Source organism: Gossypium arboreum, chromosome 5, assembly GCF_025698485.1.
Source record: "Gossypium arboreum isolate Shixiya-1 chromosome 5, ASM2569848v2, whole genome shotgun sequence".
In the NCBI taxonomy this organism is placed as follows: Eukaryota; Viridiplantae; Streptophyta; class Magnoliopsida; order Malvales; family Malvaceae; genus Gossypium; species Gossypium arboreum.
The window spans coordinates 22,085,246-22,101,628 of record NC_069074.1 but is presented as its reverse complement, the minus strand read 5'-3'; the positions used below and the strand labels follow the sequence as shown (position 1 = coordinate 22,101,628).

General features: G+C 30.9%; 2 protein-coding genes across 2 annotated transcripts; one reads left to right on the top strand and one right to left on the bottom strand.

The window, feature by feature from the left end:
* Positions 1 to 3,314: 3,314 nt before the first annotated feature.
* LOC108450477 (O-fucosyltransferase 10) lies at positions 3,315 to 8,984 on the top strand. Its single transcript, XM_017748120.2, has 10 exons — positions 3,315 to 4,007; positions 4,756 to 4,858; positions 5,054 to 5,121; positions 5,341 to 5,429; positions 5,514 to 5,711; positions 5,925 to 6,129; positions 6,221 to 6,388; positions 7,131 to 7,298; positions 7,998 to 8,188; positions 8,378 to 8,984. Exons 1-10 carry the CDS (start codon positions 3,576 to 3,578, stop codon positions 8,589 to 8,591), a joined length of 1,836 nt encoding a protein of 611 aa, XP_017603609.2. The 5' UTR covers positions 3,315 to 3,575; the 3' UTR covers positions 8,592 to 8,984.
* Positions 8,985 to 11,662: 2,678 nt separating this feature from the next.
* On the bottom strand, positions 11,663 to 13,312 carry LOC108450822 (uncharacterized). Its single transcript, XM_017748595.2, has 2 exons — positions 12,461 to 13,312; positions 11,663 to 12,382 (listed from the first exon to the last, which is right to left on the bottom strand). The coding sequence occupies exons 1-2, from the start codon at positions 13,119 to 13,121 to the stop codon at positions 11,766 to 11,768; spliced, it is 1,278 nt and encodes a 425-aa protein (XP_017604084.1). The 5' UTR covers positions 13,122 to 13,312; the 3' UTR covers positions 11,663 to 11,765.
* Positions 13,313 to 16,383: the final 3,071 nt, after the last annotated feature.

The following is a 16,383-nucleotide window of genomic DNA, read 5'->3' as shown; positions in this document are numbered from 1 at the left end:
CCATTTTATAGGCCTAAAAAAAGTACCTAAAATTTTGCCCAAGTCTGGCCCGGACTAGCTATATTAAATTTTTATATTATTTTTTAAAAATACAATACATCAAAAATACTAAAAGCATTAAAATAAATGTTTCCCAATAACTTGAAAATAAATTAAAATAAATATGTATACTTAAAGAACATTAAGATAGGTACAACTTAACAAGCAAATGTCTCTAAAAAAGTAATAAAATTAACAATAAAACAATAATTATATAATATCCAAACAATAATAACAAAATAATAGTAATATAATGGTGAAATGGTAACAAAATAGTGAGAAAATAATAAGAAAATAACATAAAAAAACAACAACAATAAAACAACAAAAAAGATAACAATTCTTTTTTTTTTTTACAAATTTGGGTTGGACCAAGCCGAGTTTAGGCTGAAAAAGCCTTACAGGAGGTATGGCCCGTCTTTAAACGGGCATTATTTTTTGTCGAAGCTCAATTTTTATTTATTTATATTTTTATCTAAACCCATCCACTTTTCCAATGATCCGTCCTATGAACAGATTTAGTCCGAACACAATATAAATAAATAAACATACCGCTATAATGAAAGTTAAATTAATGATTTTGGTAGGTGAATATTGAATATTAAACACTGAATATTTTTAAAACTATAAAATATATTTATAAATATATATATATAGTTTATGTTAAATTTTAATTAAATTAGTATCTTTGACTTGTAATTAAACTCAATCTTAATAGAGATAATTAATGCTGTGGTAACATGTCCCATATTAATTATTTTAATGGAATCTATGAAAAATTGAAATAAAAATATTGGTTGGTAATAATAAATGCATATTCGAAATCATCATTTTTATGTCAAATTATTTTTAGAGTTATTAAGATTAAAATTCACTAGGCTAAACGATTTTTACAATTCATACAAGATGAGTTCACATGTTTTCATACTACTAAAGTAAATAATAAACTATATTTAAATATATTAAACTATGATTAAGCACTTTGGTTATGGAATATTATATAAATATTTTTCATACAATATTTATAATTGTTTATAATCATTCTAACTCTTAAAACAAAAACATCAAATATATTTTAGCACACTTAAATACATATTTTTCAATTAAATTAAAATTCAGTGGATAATTTTTAAATCATTAATTAAGAAAATACTAATATGGATTAAGAAGCAGTAAAATTAGTTTCAACTTTGAATTTACGGAAATGGCCGTTACAAGGTCAACAAACATTCTCAAAAAGCGGGGTAAAGGAGTAAATATAGGGCAGCCATTAAACCGTGCGATGTGATCCCAAGAAAAGTGCCTTGAAGCGTATGTCTCGGAGAGTTTTTGGCTCCTCCTTTTCATGTCTCCATGTGATGGCTCCACGTGGCATTTTAGCTTCTTCTATTTTTAGGGAACATATCACTTAGAATCATGACTATATTTTAATATAAGGATACAATAATCAATGAATAAATAAATATTTTAAAATTATTTAAAATAAATAAGACAATCATATTTTAAAGAGGCGATACTTTATATTTTATTAATACTATATAAATTTATACATTATTAAATTATATATCATATATAAATCCTATAAATATTGACAATTTGCTTTAAAGAAAAAGCATTTTGTAGAATTATGGTAAAATGAATTTGATTTCATAAGATCAAACGTAGCATGAGCTGCATGACTCGAATCAGATAAAAAGTAATATTAAAATAATATAAAAACCTAAAACATAATACTGATGGTGGAATTTTATATTAATAAAGTAAATTTATGTAATAATATAATCACGTAATAGAAATAGAATAAAACTAATACAAGGTTAAGTGAATTAAAACTCATACATGATAGGATTTAAAACTTAAGGCCTCCGTCTTTGTTAATTGAGTTAAGGCTTTATTGGCGTATAATTAACAAATTAGATTTTAATTGAACGACAAAATATAAATATTAAAAACTATAGGAATTTGGGTTTAAATTTTATTATATGTATTTATATTTTATTTTTCCATATAAAACATATCAATTGATAAAAACACTTAAAATGATATAATTTTTTATAAAATAATGAAATATTCGTCATTATCTAACTTGGTGTTCCAATTGACTCATAACATTATCACCTAATTAAATTAATGCTCGATTAATTAGTGACACTAAATTCAATTGAAAAATTTAATATTATAAAAATATTACGCTGAATTAATATCCAATTGACTTATGATACAAAATTTAATAAAGTAATTATAAAATTTGAAAGAAATTTATTAAAAATATTTCTAAAGAAATAAATTTACTATAATTATTTTCAAATTATAACTTTTTATACTTTAATTTAATTTAAATCTCAATACTTTTATTATCATTAAATAATAATTCAAATTAAATTAGCTCGGAAAAAACTACTATCAAATTGAATTTAAAATCAAGTTACACAAACCCAATTCTTCTTTCTCAAACATCATTTTTTTTCTCTCCGCTTTTGAGGCACCATTTGTCTCCGTCCTTTCATCTTTAAATATAGGGCTCCACTGAGGTAAAATATTGCACAATTTATTAAACGACAAAAGCTTTTTTTTTTAAAATTATATTTATATAATTGGATTTCGAAACTTTGACATGATATCGAAAGACGACAACAATCCCTAAAATTAATTAAATTTTAGTTAAATCTGTATTGATATTAGTATTATTATAAATATAAAATAATATAAATTTAAGTGTAGTGAAATATATTATCATTTTATTTAAATACTTGAAAAAGACTATAAAATTAATATATATTCACAAAATTAAGATATTTACTTTTTAGTAAATTAATATATGGGATTTTTTATGAAATAGTATATATTATATCACAGATGGGATCAAGAAACTGAGATAATAAAATTGATCATCGTGATTATGTATGGTTGACTGGCTTTGGGTTACAGAAGAAAGCCTCAAGGCTCAACTCTCAAGCTATGGCTTTAGCTACATTTACCTTATATTAATAATTATTAAAAAATGTAAATTTATGGTGTTTGGTATAAAAATGGGTAACGAAGTAAATGATGTGTTTGATATAAAAAAGGGGTCTAATTAATTAGGGTCACCTTAATTATTACCTATTAAGATTGCTCTAAAAAAATCCAAATTGAATTTAAATTTTAACAAATAATTGATTAAAGGTTATACAAAATTAACAATTTTTTTCTTGAAATTTTTAGTTAAACAATAGTGTCTTCAACAGTCAACGTTTAAAATAAAATTAAATCGGCTAAGTTGAAGCCACGCCGAATAAAAGCCAAGCTTATGTCTGTCTGTATGTTATCTCAGTGGAAAACAACAGAACAAACAATATTAAGAAAAAAATAAAATTTCCTTTCATTTTCGAATTTTTTATTTTAGGAAAATCTCCTGAAATCAGTCCACAATCTTCCCAGTTTCACTTTAGGAACTTTAAAAATCTCCACAAAAAAAAAAAAAAGGGAAAAAGAAAAAGGAAGAAGACGAAGAAGAAGAGTCAGCTTTGCTTCCTTTTTGCTGGGTGTCTATTTACATGGCAGCTCACATTGCCACAGCAATGAAGCCCAAGAACAATAACAGCAACAGTAACAACAACAGCAACTGTTGCAGCAATGGCTACAGCAGCGATGTCAGTAACGGGAGCGACAACAACTCTCCGAGCCCACCTCCATCGCCACCGAAGCCTCGTCTTACTCTGTCCCTGTCGCAGTGCCGCCGTCGGCTGCGTTCCAAGACCAAGTCCTTCGTCCGCCGTGAAAACCTTGGTTCCGGCCTGAACTTCCGGCGTAATCTCCGTTACTTGTTGCTGCTGCCACTTTTGTACATTTCCGGCTTGTTAATGTGTGTCGGTCCGTTTTCTGGGTTTTGGGGCTATGCTTCTGTTCCCGGATCAGTGTATCGTAGCTACGAGAATTTTCAAAGGCTTTGGGATGATATTCGCTTTGATAATTCTTCTGCTCTTCAGGTCTTCTTTCTTCTTCCTAGACATCTCTTTATAACCTTTTTTATGCTCTTGATTGCTGCATTTTTTTTTTTTGTATTCTAGTAATGGTGGAGCTGGTTGCTAGATGTTGGATAAAGGTTAAATTTTGAAAGGATCTTAAATTTTATGTTAATGGAGTGTTTTTATTTTTATTTCGCTTGTGAAGTGAAACTAGATTTTCTTTTACAATTTTGGCTTTTAGTTAGAATGGGTTTTTCTTTAATCACAATTCTTAAAAAGTTGTCATAAAATAAATTTGTTTCTTGTACAAGGCAGAAAGGTGTAGTAATAAGGAAACTGATCATGAAATTAGAAAGCAAAGAAGCTTGATGGGGATAATGAATGTATGTGTTTTGAACATCCTACATGGAAAATGATGTTGATAAGAAATTTTGCCTTTATGTATGTTTATTTATTGCTAATGCCTTTATTTTTTCTCCAATTCAATTATATTTGGCTAGTGTCGGTTACAACTCACAACAGAGATAGCAAAAACTTATTTTTGAAAAGGACCACCCTAGGTTTTTCAGAATCATAATATGGCGACTTAGATAGAGCTAATTTGACACACTTTGTTTATTGTATCAATGATCTACATAAAAAGCCCTCCTACAAAAGAGACATTGGATTTGGAAATAAATTTCTCCTTCAGGTTTCAGTCCCTTTAATAGGATCTAAAAATGAGATGTTTCTTTCTTCAAGAAGCTCAAAATGCTGCTTCTTGCTGCAGTTGTCCTCTGTGTGGAAATACAAAAGAAGGGTGAAAGTACAGAAACCTTGTCCAAATTCGACGGCTAGAAATCATTTCTCCATGTACAGAACGAGCATAATGGGTAATTCTTACCGAGATTGGTTCTCTCTTAAAGTTCCACGATACTTATATTGGAGTTTAGGAGCAGCTATTGTATGATTATTCCTACATGTTAGGGATAACAAATGAAGGGTGGGGTTGAACATAAAATTTATTACTTGAGAGGGAGGAAATGAGCTCCGGTTTATTTGATAGTGTTTTTTTTTTTGACATACAGAGTCTTCTGGTTCTAGCGGTTACTTGATTGTTGATGCCAATGGTGGTCTAAACCAGCAACGATCTGCGGTATGCTATTATCGTATTTTACTATAGTACTACATTTTGGTTTTCTGCAGTCCTTTTACTTATTTATTAAACTTAACAGATGTGCTTGGTTCTCACTATTCGAGTACACATATGGTTCTGCTATGCACACATAAAAGCTCATTGTTTCTACTTCTTACCTGATTGTCATAATATTTATTCTGTCATGTGCATGTAAGCATTGTTACTATTTTTTCTTAGATATGCAATGCAGTGGCTGTAGCTGGACTCTTAAATGCAATACTAGTTATTCCTCGGTTTGAACTCAACAGTGTTTGGAGAGATCCCAGGTATACTTTCATTGACCCATTATCTCAAAAATTAGCTAAAGGATATTGAGAGACCTGATTCGTGAAAACTTAACTGTTTTACAGTCAGTTCGGGGATATATATGATGAGGAGCACTTCATAAACAACCTTAAAGGTTATGTAAATGTGGTTAGGGAATTGCCTGAAGCATTGATGGAAAGATATGATCAGAACATTTCCAATATTCCAAATTTCCGTGTCCAAGCATGGGCTACTGTAAATTATTACTTGGGAGTTGTTCTTCCCATTTTGAGGGACCAAGGGTATGTGTCACATTGTTTCTTCTAAATCTATTTTTATGTTGGCAATGAAACATTAATTGTATTAGCATACTGCGAATGAAGTTAGCAGATTGTTTAGTAAAAAAACAAACTTCTTTTTTTCCCATTTATTTAGAAATTTTAGTACATGATATTTAATCAAAATTCTCCCAAGTATTCTTCTGATTTGTTTGTGATGATGCATGTTTGATGCAGAGTTATCCGTATTGCACCATTTGCTAATAGATTGACAATGAATGTCCCATCTCATATTCAGTTACTGAGATGCATAACCAATTATAAAGCATTGAAGTTGTCTCCGCCTATATCATCACTTGCTGAGAAGCTAGTGAGTAGGATGATTGAGAGGAGCTCAATGACTGGTGGAAAATATGTCTCTGTCCACCTGAGGTTTGAACAGGTATAGTGCTAATCCTTGTTTTACCTCTTCTGGAGCAAACTATTCATTGTCCTAAGGAACTTAATGTGACAACTGCCCCTCCATTTTTTAGGATATGGTAGCCTTCTCATGCTGCGTGTATGATGGAGGGGAAGCAGAAAAATTGAAAATGGATTCTTTTAGAGAACAAGAGTGGAAGGGGAAGTTCAAACGAAAAGATCGTGTCATTGTGCCTGCTCTCAATCGAATTGAAGGAAAATGTCCTCTAACTCCTGTGGAGGTACCTAATAAAAGTTGAACCTTTTTTTGCTACTTTTTCCAACTATAGTTTATTTAAATAATTCTTTCAATAGTTTTTTGGGGCTCTGGAACCATACTATTTAAAGCAAAGGCTGCAGTGCTGCTATACCTATTGTGGTAGTACAAATTTATGAGCTCCTGTTGTTGGCTTATTCTGTTTTTGTTTAGCTATTATTTAGTTCATAGTGCTAGAAAGAGTAAGGAAGCCGGTCATAGTTTGAACTTCAGAGCTGTACTGAAAAAAAGTAACCCATGGAAGTAAAATATCTCTAAAATCTAAGTAAAGCTGAAAGGCAGAATAAATTCATACATAACAGTTCAATTAGGCCTTAGGCCTTGTTATGTCATATACTCTTCCTACATTTCTTGGTATAAATTATGTTCTGGTTCTCTTTCCTATATTGATTACTAAGTAGGATTTGACCAGATTTTTATTCCTTATTATCTTTGTAAATGCTACAAGAGAGAACATGCTTTAGTATCTCGTTATTGTTGCATTTAATTCTGAATGTATCGTGTTCGAAACAGACACTGTACCCTGATAGTAGCTCAAATATGATAATTGTTTCATGCTATTCAACTTCTCCATGTTGTTTTCTTGAGGTTATATGAATTCATTTTTTTATTTCAACTTATCTTTTGTATTTCTTTGGAATTACTCTGATATAAATGCTAGTCCAATTTTGGCAAATAATAGCACAATGTTTTTCCTGTCAGCATAGGTTGGATTGATGCTAAGAGGTATGGGATTTGACAATAACACCTCAATTTACATAGCCTCTGGGAAAATTTACCAGGCTGAAAAACATCTAGCTCCTTTACTAGAGATGTTTCCTCTTCTTTACACTAAGGAGTCTCTTGCTACACCTGATGAACTTGCTCCTTTTGAGGTAAATCTTGTCTTACCATTTTTGCAATGTTTCAAGTTTGAAGTTTGTTTGAAGAAGGCATAGTTTGGATTTTTTTCTGTAAGTTAATTAGTTCGCCAATAAGTTACCTTTAACAGTTCTGTCATTGTGCTCAGATACGACAGTTAATAGATTTTCATTTTCTTACCAAGAGCTAATATCTCAATGAACCTGTTTTACGTGTCTTAAATGCTCACTCCCTTGATTAGATTGTTAACATGTATTTGCTCTTTTTAACAACTCTTACTGAGTTTTAGTTAGATAAATTAAGCAAGTTGTTCGAACTTTCTCTGATTTCTATAACAACTACACTTAGCATCACATCTTTGCCTTATGTATATGACCTGTATTAAGCCTTTAGGATACAAAAGTTTTACTTCAATGAAATTATTAATATACTTCTAGGTCAAAGACTTGGGAATGGTTAATTAATAGCTAGCGATCTAATGCCTTTATCAACAGTAATTATATGTAGAACTTAGAGGGCAGTGATTCTTTCTTTTTGCATCTGATCTTTATGAAACTGGAATGTCCAGCTGCATCTTTAAGGTTAGCCTGATTGAATGGAGCGTTTTATCATATTGGACTGCCTAGATTGAATCTATTTAGTTTGATTTCTGGCACTACATCCTTTAAAGAAGCAAACTGCACCTGTTTAACATCCTCTGTTTCTCTTTGAAGGGGTATTCTTCTAAGTTGGCAGCTTTAGACTACACAGTAAGCTTGTTCAGTGAAGTGTTTGTGACAACCCAGGGTGGGAACTTTCCACAGTTTTTGATGGGCCATCGAAGATTTCTTTTCAATGGACATTCGAAGACTATTAAGCCCGATAAACGCAAACTCGTGGTCCTGCTGCAGGACATGGATATCAGGTATTATCTTCTGGACTTCTGGGGTAAAAACACCTTGTTAATGTAGCCATGTTGGGTTATGGGCAAGAAGGATAAAAGTTCAAGGATTTTATAATTTGAAAGAATATACATCCTGAACTTGAGTTATAAAGCATGTTTGTTCTGTTTCTGTCACTTGAGTTTTAAAACATTACTGCTCTTATTTTGCAGTTGGAAAGCTTTTAAGGATGAGATGGAAGTAATGCTTGCGGAAAGTGATCGGAAAGGGATGATGGTGCCCAGAGTTAAAAAATTCAACAGAAAAACTTCCATATACACGTACCCTTTGCCGGAATGTGCCTGTCTCCAGAGTTCTAATAATTCAACATTCAGGCTAACCGAAGGTGCAAATGTACTCAATTCCCACCATGAGTCTACAAGATAATAAGCGAAGTTCGTACGTCAATTTAGTCCAATACAGTGCAATCATCAAATCATATATAAGGAGCGTACTGTTTCTCTGTTTATGGTTGTTCTACATCGTCATTGCTGCGCCTGATCTACCAAGGCATATAGGGATTGCAGCTTAGGCGGACGACTTGTTGGTTCTCCAACCTTGGAGTTCAATACTCCAACGATGGTGCTTCGGTTTTACTTAAAGATACAAATTTTGTTTTGCTTGCAGTGCGGATGTAAGACTTAGATGGATTCGCGACCCTGATCAAATGAGGTACTGTTTGACAAGATTCTTTTGTTTTTTTCATAGTTAATTTCACTTATAGCAGGAGCGGGACAGCTTTCTTGTTCTTTTCTATCATAAAATTCTGCAGATTATTGATACTGTCTCTATTGAAATTTTTGGTATGGCAGACAAGGCTGGTTAGCATTGTCTTGGTTGGAAATGTATTTATTCAAAAAAAAAAAAAAAAGTGCCTTGAACTTATTTAAGAAGGTTAATTTCTCCATTTATTTCTGTGAGTGGGAATAGGATAGAAAAATGAGGCATAATTGGACATGACAAGTGTTGTCATTTTTTTTAGCTTTTCCACATTCCTGCTATGAAATTTGCCTGGATTCCTGGCAAAACATGCAAACTCCAAATAAGGAGAATCCTGCCCCGACAGTAAACCAGATGTTTCGTTTTCAATGCATTTGTACAAAAACAAGGACTACATTGATACGATATAAATACATTAAAATTTTAATTAAAATATTTTAAAGTTTAGGGATGTTTGATGCAATTAAACCATTTAAATGAATGAGATAAGTAGAAACAATCCATCTCTAAAAGCTAAACGCAGTAGAGTTCCATTTTAGTGATGAAACATAAAAGGTTTAATGATAATTTTGGTCACTAATGTTTATATATTTTGTTGAAATAGTTTTAATTGTATTTTGAGCTTTTTTAGCTATCAATTTTTTGATTTTTTTCAAATTGTTTTCTTTAACATATTTAATTAATAAATTTAATGTTTCAATATTTCTCTTTTTTCAAAACATTTTAATCTTTCATACTTATGTTTAGTGAAAGGTTTTTTATTGAGTTAATTTTTTTAGATAATTAAGTTTATTTTCTTTAAATTAAGAGTTATTATTTTTAAGTTCATGAGTTATTTATTTTATTATTTTCCACATATAATTATCTTATAGGGTTATTTAAGTAATAAATTACATCTCATTAAAAATATTCTACATATGAAATTTCACATAATTCTCATTAACCTTTTAATAGTACTTTTATTAAATCTGTTAAAAAAATAGTTTGAAAAGGAAAACAAAAGTGGCCAAAAAAGCTTGAAAACACAATTAAAATTAGTTTAACAAAACATGCAAATATTAATTGTCAAATTTATGATTATGCCAAAATAAAATGAAAAGCTTGATTTTTGATCAAAGAACAAGAAGAAGTGGGAGAGGGAGAGGGAAGATAACATGGTCCCATGCCATGCTAGTAGTTAAAAGGCTGGTCCAAGCATTGACCCTGACCCAACACACATGAGCCGATAACAACAATAACAACATGTGGCTGGGTTCCACCAACTGTCAGGCCACACTGTTTAATAATTAATCCCAGTGCCAAAAACTCCCACTGTTTTGCAAATTGGGAAGGGCTCTCCCTCTCCGCTACGCTTACAGGAGTCTTCACTGTCGTCAACATAATTTATACCCTCTTTTCCTTTTCCTCTCGTGTCACGTTGCTTTCTTTTCCTTTCCATCATTTTTATTCTCTTCCTTTCTCGAGTAAATATGAACACATGTACACCACACAAAAGATATCAAAATATGCTACACATAAACATAATAATATTCCAAAAATAATGCATAATTATAACATTATAATACAATATAAATAGATGAATTAGGGATTGTAGGTAAAAAGCGTGCATGATGAATAGGACTTGAGCTTGTGTTTTAAGCATCTATCTATGACATGGCTGTTGTTTCATTCTTACTCTTCTCATCCACTGTAAAAGCAAAACTCATTACTCATCAAAAGCTCTGAACAAAAGCTACCCAAAGCATGCATGAGAGCCACTTCCTTTATCCCTCTTTCTTTGGCGCCAAACCCGTCGTTAATTTTTTTTTTTGACAGTTCATGCATGCATCTTTTTGCTGCTGTTTTAGTCACCTAAATTATAAATTGATATAAGAAATACCACGACACCTTTAGCTGAAACGTATTAAATACTATGATATCCTAAATTTAACTTAACTTATAAAATGAGAAAAATATTCCCATAGTCATGTTTGTTATTTTTATTGAAAAATAAGTTTTTATATAATTTTATAGTCGAGTTGGAGTTTGATAGATGAGTGACACCAAATTTTAAATAATAGTATAAATGTTAAAATTATGGACATTAATTTATTATGTTCATCTTGGTTCAACGTGGTGTATTGATTTTGTTACATTCTTTTATATTTATTAAATAAATAGATTAATTTTCATATTTATTATATACAAAATTATTAATTATATTATATCTGATATTCAAGCTTTTATAGTGTTCAAATTGTTTCATTATATCATGTTTTACATTTCTAATATATATATATATATATATTTGTCAATCTAAAAGAAACTAGCACGCTGTACGGACAAGGAAGTGGGTAGGGCTGTTTCCTAAACTTGTTTTAACACAAGATGTTAAGACAAACTGCAAATCAAAGCATCTTCAGTAATGTCTTATATGCAGTATTAAAAACAAAAGTTAGTCGGTTTTTTTTTTTTTTTTGCAGTAGTTGTAAAAAACCTGATCAAGACAAGACACGTCAGGCCTGTGCAGTGCTCCAAATCCATGGAAAGAAAGTTTTATTCCATATTGTTCCATGTTCCAAATTCCGAATGTACTTTATTCGGCATTAGCAAATGGAATGGGAATCTGGACATTGATGTAAGATAAACAATGCCACATGGCAGAGGTACTTCTTTATTGCCCTAAAATTTCTTTTACCTTCTTCGTTGATTGGAAAATTTTTGTCTGCATTACAAACATTTTTCTGCTACTTCCAACATTTTTCAAGGTAACAACAAAACATTACATGTTAGTCTATTAATTATTTCTTTAGCAATTCAAACATTACATTTAATTAAACATGAAAAACCCTAATAACCACACTAAAACCCTCTATAGATAACAACAAAACAAGGCAAGATAGCATTAGGGTTAAACACAAACAACTCGTCCAAATCGGAGTAGACACCAACCGCACCGGCCACCGAGTCGTATTCCTCCAGGTTATCACCTTCCATGATGTTCTTCTTCACTCTCCCGGCGATCACCCTACACACAAGCATTGCCCTCTTTTCATAATCCCCATCTTCCACCCCAGCTGCTTTATCGTGTGCTTTGCCGCTGGTAGCTGTGGTGAGAATTCCTTTTCCATTGGTTTCTTGAGCCACCTTGAACCCATTTTTTATAATGCTGCAAACATTGCACTTTGGGATTGTGTTGCACAAGTTGGTGGACCCACTGAGACCGAGTGAACATGCAAATGTGGTGCAGTGAAACCTTAGGAGCTCGTTCCCATCTGCTATGCAACGTGGGTGCTTCTTGGTGGCTTTGGATTTGATCGAATCGCGGTATTCTTCGAGTTTAGAGATTGTTTTGGGGGTGTTTTGGACTTTAAGGATCCGATCAATTTGACAGATTGGTGTTTGTTTCTTCAACCAGCTTGACTTGAATATGATTTCCACTATGTTCTTGCTTGTGTCCTCAGGTCCCAGTTCAGAAACTGTGTTTGATTTATATAAAAAAAAATTATCATATTATATACAAACGATGGGTGTCTCAGGGAGTGACTTTATTTTACCTGCATGCCTAACAGCTTGATGAAGCTCCAAATTTTCAGCTTTCATGAAAATCTCACCACATTCAGGGCAAGAACAAATGGTGCCCCTCAAAGAAGGATCTTTGGATATTCCAAGAAGGGGATCAACCACCAATTTGCACTCATAACAGCCGGAAAATCTCCTAAACGGCATTCCTCCAAAGGAACCACCGGCAGAGGAGCTGGCTGCTGCTGCTGAAGATACAGAAAGCAGTGAAGAAGAATTAGTGGAAGAAACTGCAACTCCGTTGAGTTCACGCAGAGGAGCTTTCATGGATCTGCTAGAAGTATCAAATGAACCAAAGGATGCCCTTTTCTTGTGAACTTCAGGGGAAGCCATTTCAGGCCTGCAGTGGATGACCTTTGTGTTGCTGCATAATGAACCTGAACACCTCATTTTTTTGCATTTCTTGCCTGTTTCTTCCATCACTTGTTCCTTTTGTTGTTGCTTTTGCTTCTTTACCTTCTTCTTCGGCTGTAGCTTCTGTTGCTCTTCTTGCTCTTGTTGGTGGTGATGATGTTTACCAAAGAAAAATCCTTTGAGAACCACCCAAGAAGGTGGTTTGTCAATTTTCTGAGGCCACTTGTTTTGGTTTTGGTAAGCTTCCATGGTGGGTTTTCTTTGGTGAGTTGAACCAGCCATATTCAAGGAGATATAATAATACTAGTGATGGGTTTTTTGTTGATGTATTAGAACCTCAGATAGACTGCCATTAGAGACATGAAGGGGAAACAGACATGCTTCTTAAATCCTAGGTACCTGCTGTCTACCGAATACAGACATTAGCTAGGATTTGTATGTTTTTGGAGTTATTTTCCAAATTGAACTTATAAATAATTGCTTTCTCTATGGAGATGGTCATTATAGACCTTTCATGGCAAATAATGGCCGTTGATTTTCATTGCAAGTACTTGGATCATCTAATCGAGAAACTAACATTTGACCAAAATAAAAACACGAGAAACTAAACCATTTAATTTTTCGAGTTAGATTAGCGTTTGAGATTTCATTTTATTAAAATACATTAGATTAAGCCACATTTAAATAAAATTATGCAAAATCAGGTGTTTAATTGATTTATTTTTATCATTTAGTTTAATTAATTTTGGATATAAATTCTATTACAACTTATTAATTTTGACATTTAATTGATTTTTTAAATAGGTTATTTAATGTGTTGAAAAACAAATCGAGTTGCGCGCTACGTAGTAAATTTTACATCAGCACAAATCTATTAAGTTTTTAGGAATATTTTATTTTATTTTTGAAAACATCTCTTTTAAGATATTAATTAAAATTAAATTTATTTTAATTCTCCGGTTTAAGAGATTCAATTGTTAAATTGGTACAATTTGTAATTGTCGTATTTAGTCCACCGAAAAATAAATTGATGCGACTAATTGAGTGAGTTGTTGGATTTATCATAGGAGTTAACGATTAAATTTAAACGACCAGTACAATTGAGGCCTTTGATTTGAGTCATGTCCTAGTTTGCAAGACCCTTGAAGAATTAAATCACGGAAGCTGATTTTAAGATTATTTGCTTGGTAAGAGTTGGTTGTCGGATTATTTCCACGATTAATTTATATATGAAAGGGCTCAGGGGCGAAGCCAGAAAAAAATTTTTGGGGAGGCCGAAGGAATTTTTAATTTTTTATAGTCTATATATTTATAATTTTTAAAGGATTAAATTGAATTTTTATAATTTTAGGGGGGCCAAAGTGCAATTTTACTTTTACTAATTTAAAATTTTAAAAAAAATCTAAAGAGCCTAAATGAAAAATTCCCATTTTAGGGGGGGCCGGGGCCCATGCCTGCCTCCCCTGGTTTCGCCCTTGAAAAGGCTGGTGGTTTGAGGTTGTTCCTTGATCCAATGGTGAAATTAGGGGGCTGACAGGGGCCCTTGACCCCCTAAAATGAAAAAAAAAATCATATGGCCCTTTAAAATTTTTAAAATTTTAAATTAATAAAGGTAAAATTGTACTTTGACCCCCTAAAAATATAAAATTTTGATTTAATTATTTAAAAATTATAAAGACATATAATCTATTGAAATGGTAGAATTGTATTTTTTTATCATAAAAATTACAATTTAATTTCAGCCTCTTAAAAAAAATTTCTAATTTCACCTTGCCTTGATCATTATATTCTACTTATAGATTGGAGGAGAAAATCTATGGTAAGAGATCAATTCAAAGCAGGAATCAAAATTATGCTTAAAGCTGCAACTTTCGTTTTATTGATTTATTCAAATCTAATTTTGTTTCCTTATTTTTATTTGGTTTTATTTAATTGATATTTAGATTTAGATTTAATTACTCTTCTTTATTTTCACAGATTCACATTAATTTTTTATCATAAAAACCATAAAATTGATCAATTCAATTTTGTAAGATCGACTTTACTCTATATACCCATTAATAGGTTGAATAGGTATATTTTTAAATTCTTATGATATAAAACATTAATGGATTAAAAATTGTAGTGTGTATTGTATGCCCAAAATATGAAAAGAAAATATTTTTATCAAAATTTGATATTAAAATGGTTTTAAATTTTAATATATTACCAACAATTGCATAATAAGGAAACTTTAATAACTAAAAATAGAAAGTTGTAATCGAAAATATTAAAATATATGCAATAACGACATTGTGCACTATATAACACAATTACGTAAATATATTAGTTTAATAATATTTTAAGATAAACAAAATAGTTATATCAAAACTAGATTTATTTAAATATATTAAATTTGTCGGTTGATTCTTAATTCAGTTGGTATCAATATTATTGTTAATATAAAAGATGTGAGTTTGAACGCATTAAAACGCGTCTAATTTCTAATTAAAGATTGAATAAGGATTATGAATAGTTTTAAATATTGTATAAAAAATTTAAGCATATTTATACTTAAACGTATTTTATAAATATAGAAGCATTTTAGTTAATTTTGTTATGATACATCAGTGAGTGTGAGTTTTTTTTTAAATGTATAATGTTTTTATAATTATTTTTTATTAAGTGGAAATGTATTATTTTATTTTATTTTATTACCATAACAGGTCACTCCTTTTTCCTTGTGTGGAGGCTACAAAATTTCACAACATGTGTATGAGATAATTTTTCATGTAATACGAGTTTAAAATATATATTAAATTTTATATTAATATTTGTTCTAATATAATTATTTGTACTATTATTTAATCATTAATTTGAGTCAATGTCACGAGTCAATTAATGATCAACTTAATTAGAGAAATTATTCGAGAATACTTTAGATTTTATTTAAAAATATAAATATAAATATAGTGAGATTTAAAACCGTACCAATTGCATTAATAAAATTTTAAATTTACCACTCAACCGAAACTTTTTATATTGATAATTTTTATATATTTTATTATCTTCATCAATTGTATATCTAGACTTGCTATTATTTAAATCTCAAATTGAATTGGTATTATGAGTTAACTAAAACTAACTCGATTTGAAAAATTATGAAATTTATTTAAAATAAATAATATTATTTGAGGGTATTTTAATATTTTTATTTAAAAAATAATTTATTTAACTCATTTTTTAAGAATTCGTATGCCCTGATCTTCTGCGCGGTAACTTGAGAAATTCTAGTACAACATTACGTTAATGTCAATGCTGGACACGTGGAATGGAGAATGATATGGTGGTAGAGTTTCAGTTGTCCCTTTAGCAATGTTAGGAAGTTCATTGTTAATATTACTTATTTGGAGTTACTTCAAGTTAAGAAAATAAAACAACTTCAACACCATTGGGCCCACCCTCGATTGCTTTATCACTTGTTTCCCTACATTCTACTTATCCTCGATATTAGCCTTAATTTCTGAATAATGTATCCGGTTGAATGTCTCATAGATGATGTAAG

Excerpts from the sequence above, each read along its gene's own strand:
- LOC108450477 (XM_017748120.2), top strand. The coding sequence starts at position 3,576 with ATGGCAGCTCACATTGCCACAGCAATGAAGCCCAAGAACAATAACAGC. Across the intron at positions 5,122-5,340 it reads TAAACCAGCAACGATCTGCG|ATATGCAATGCAGTGGCTGT; the intron begins GTATGCTATTAT and ends ATTTTTTCTTAG. Across the intron at positions 8,189-8,377 it reads CTGCAGGACATGGATATCAG|TTGGAAAGCTTTTAAGGATG; the intron begins GTATTATCTTCT and ends CTTATTTTGCAG.
- LOC108450822 (XM_017748595.2), bottom strand. The coding sequence starts at position 13,121 with ATGGCTGGTTCAACTCACCAAAGAAAACCCACCATGGAAGCTTACCAA. Across the intron at positions 12,383-12,460 it reads TCAAGCTGTTAGGCATGCAG|TTTCTGAACTGGGACCTGAG; the intron begins GTAAAATAAAGT and ends AATCAAACACAG.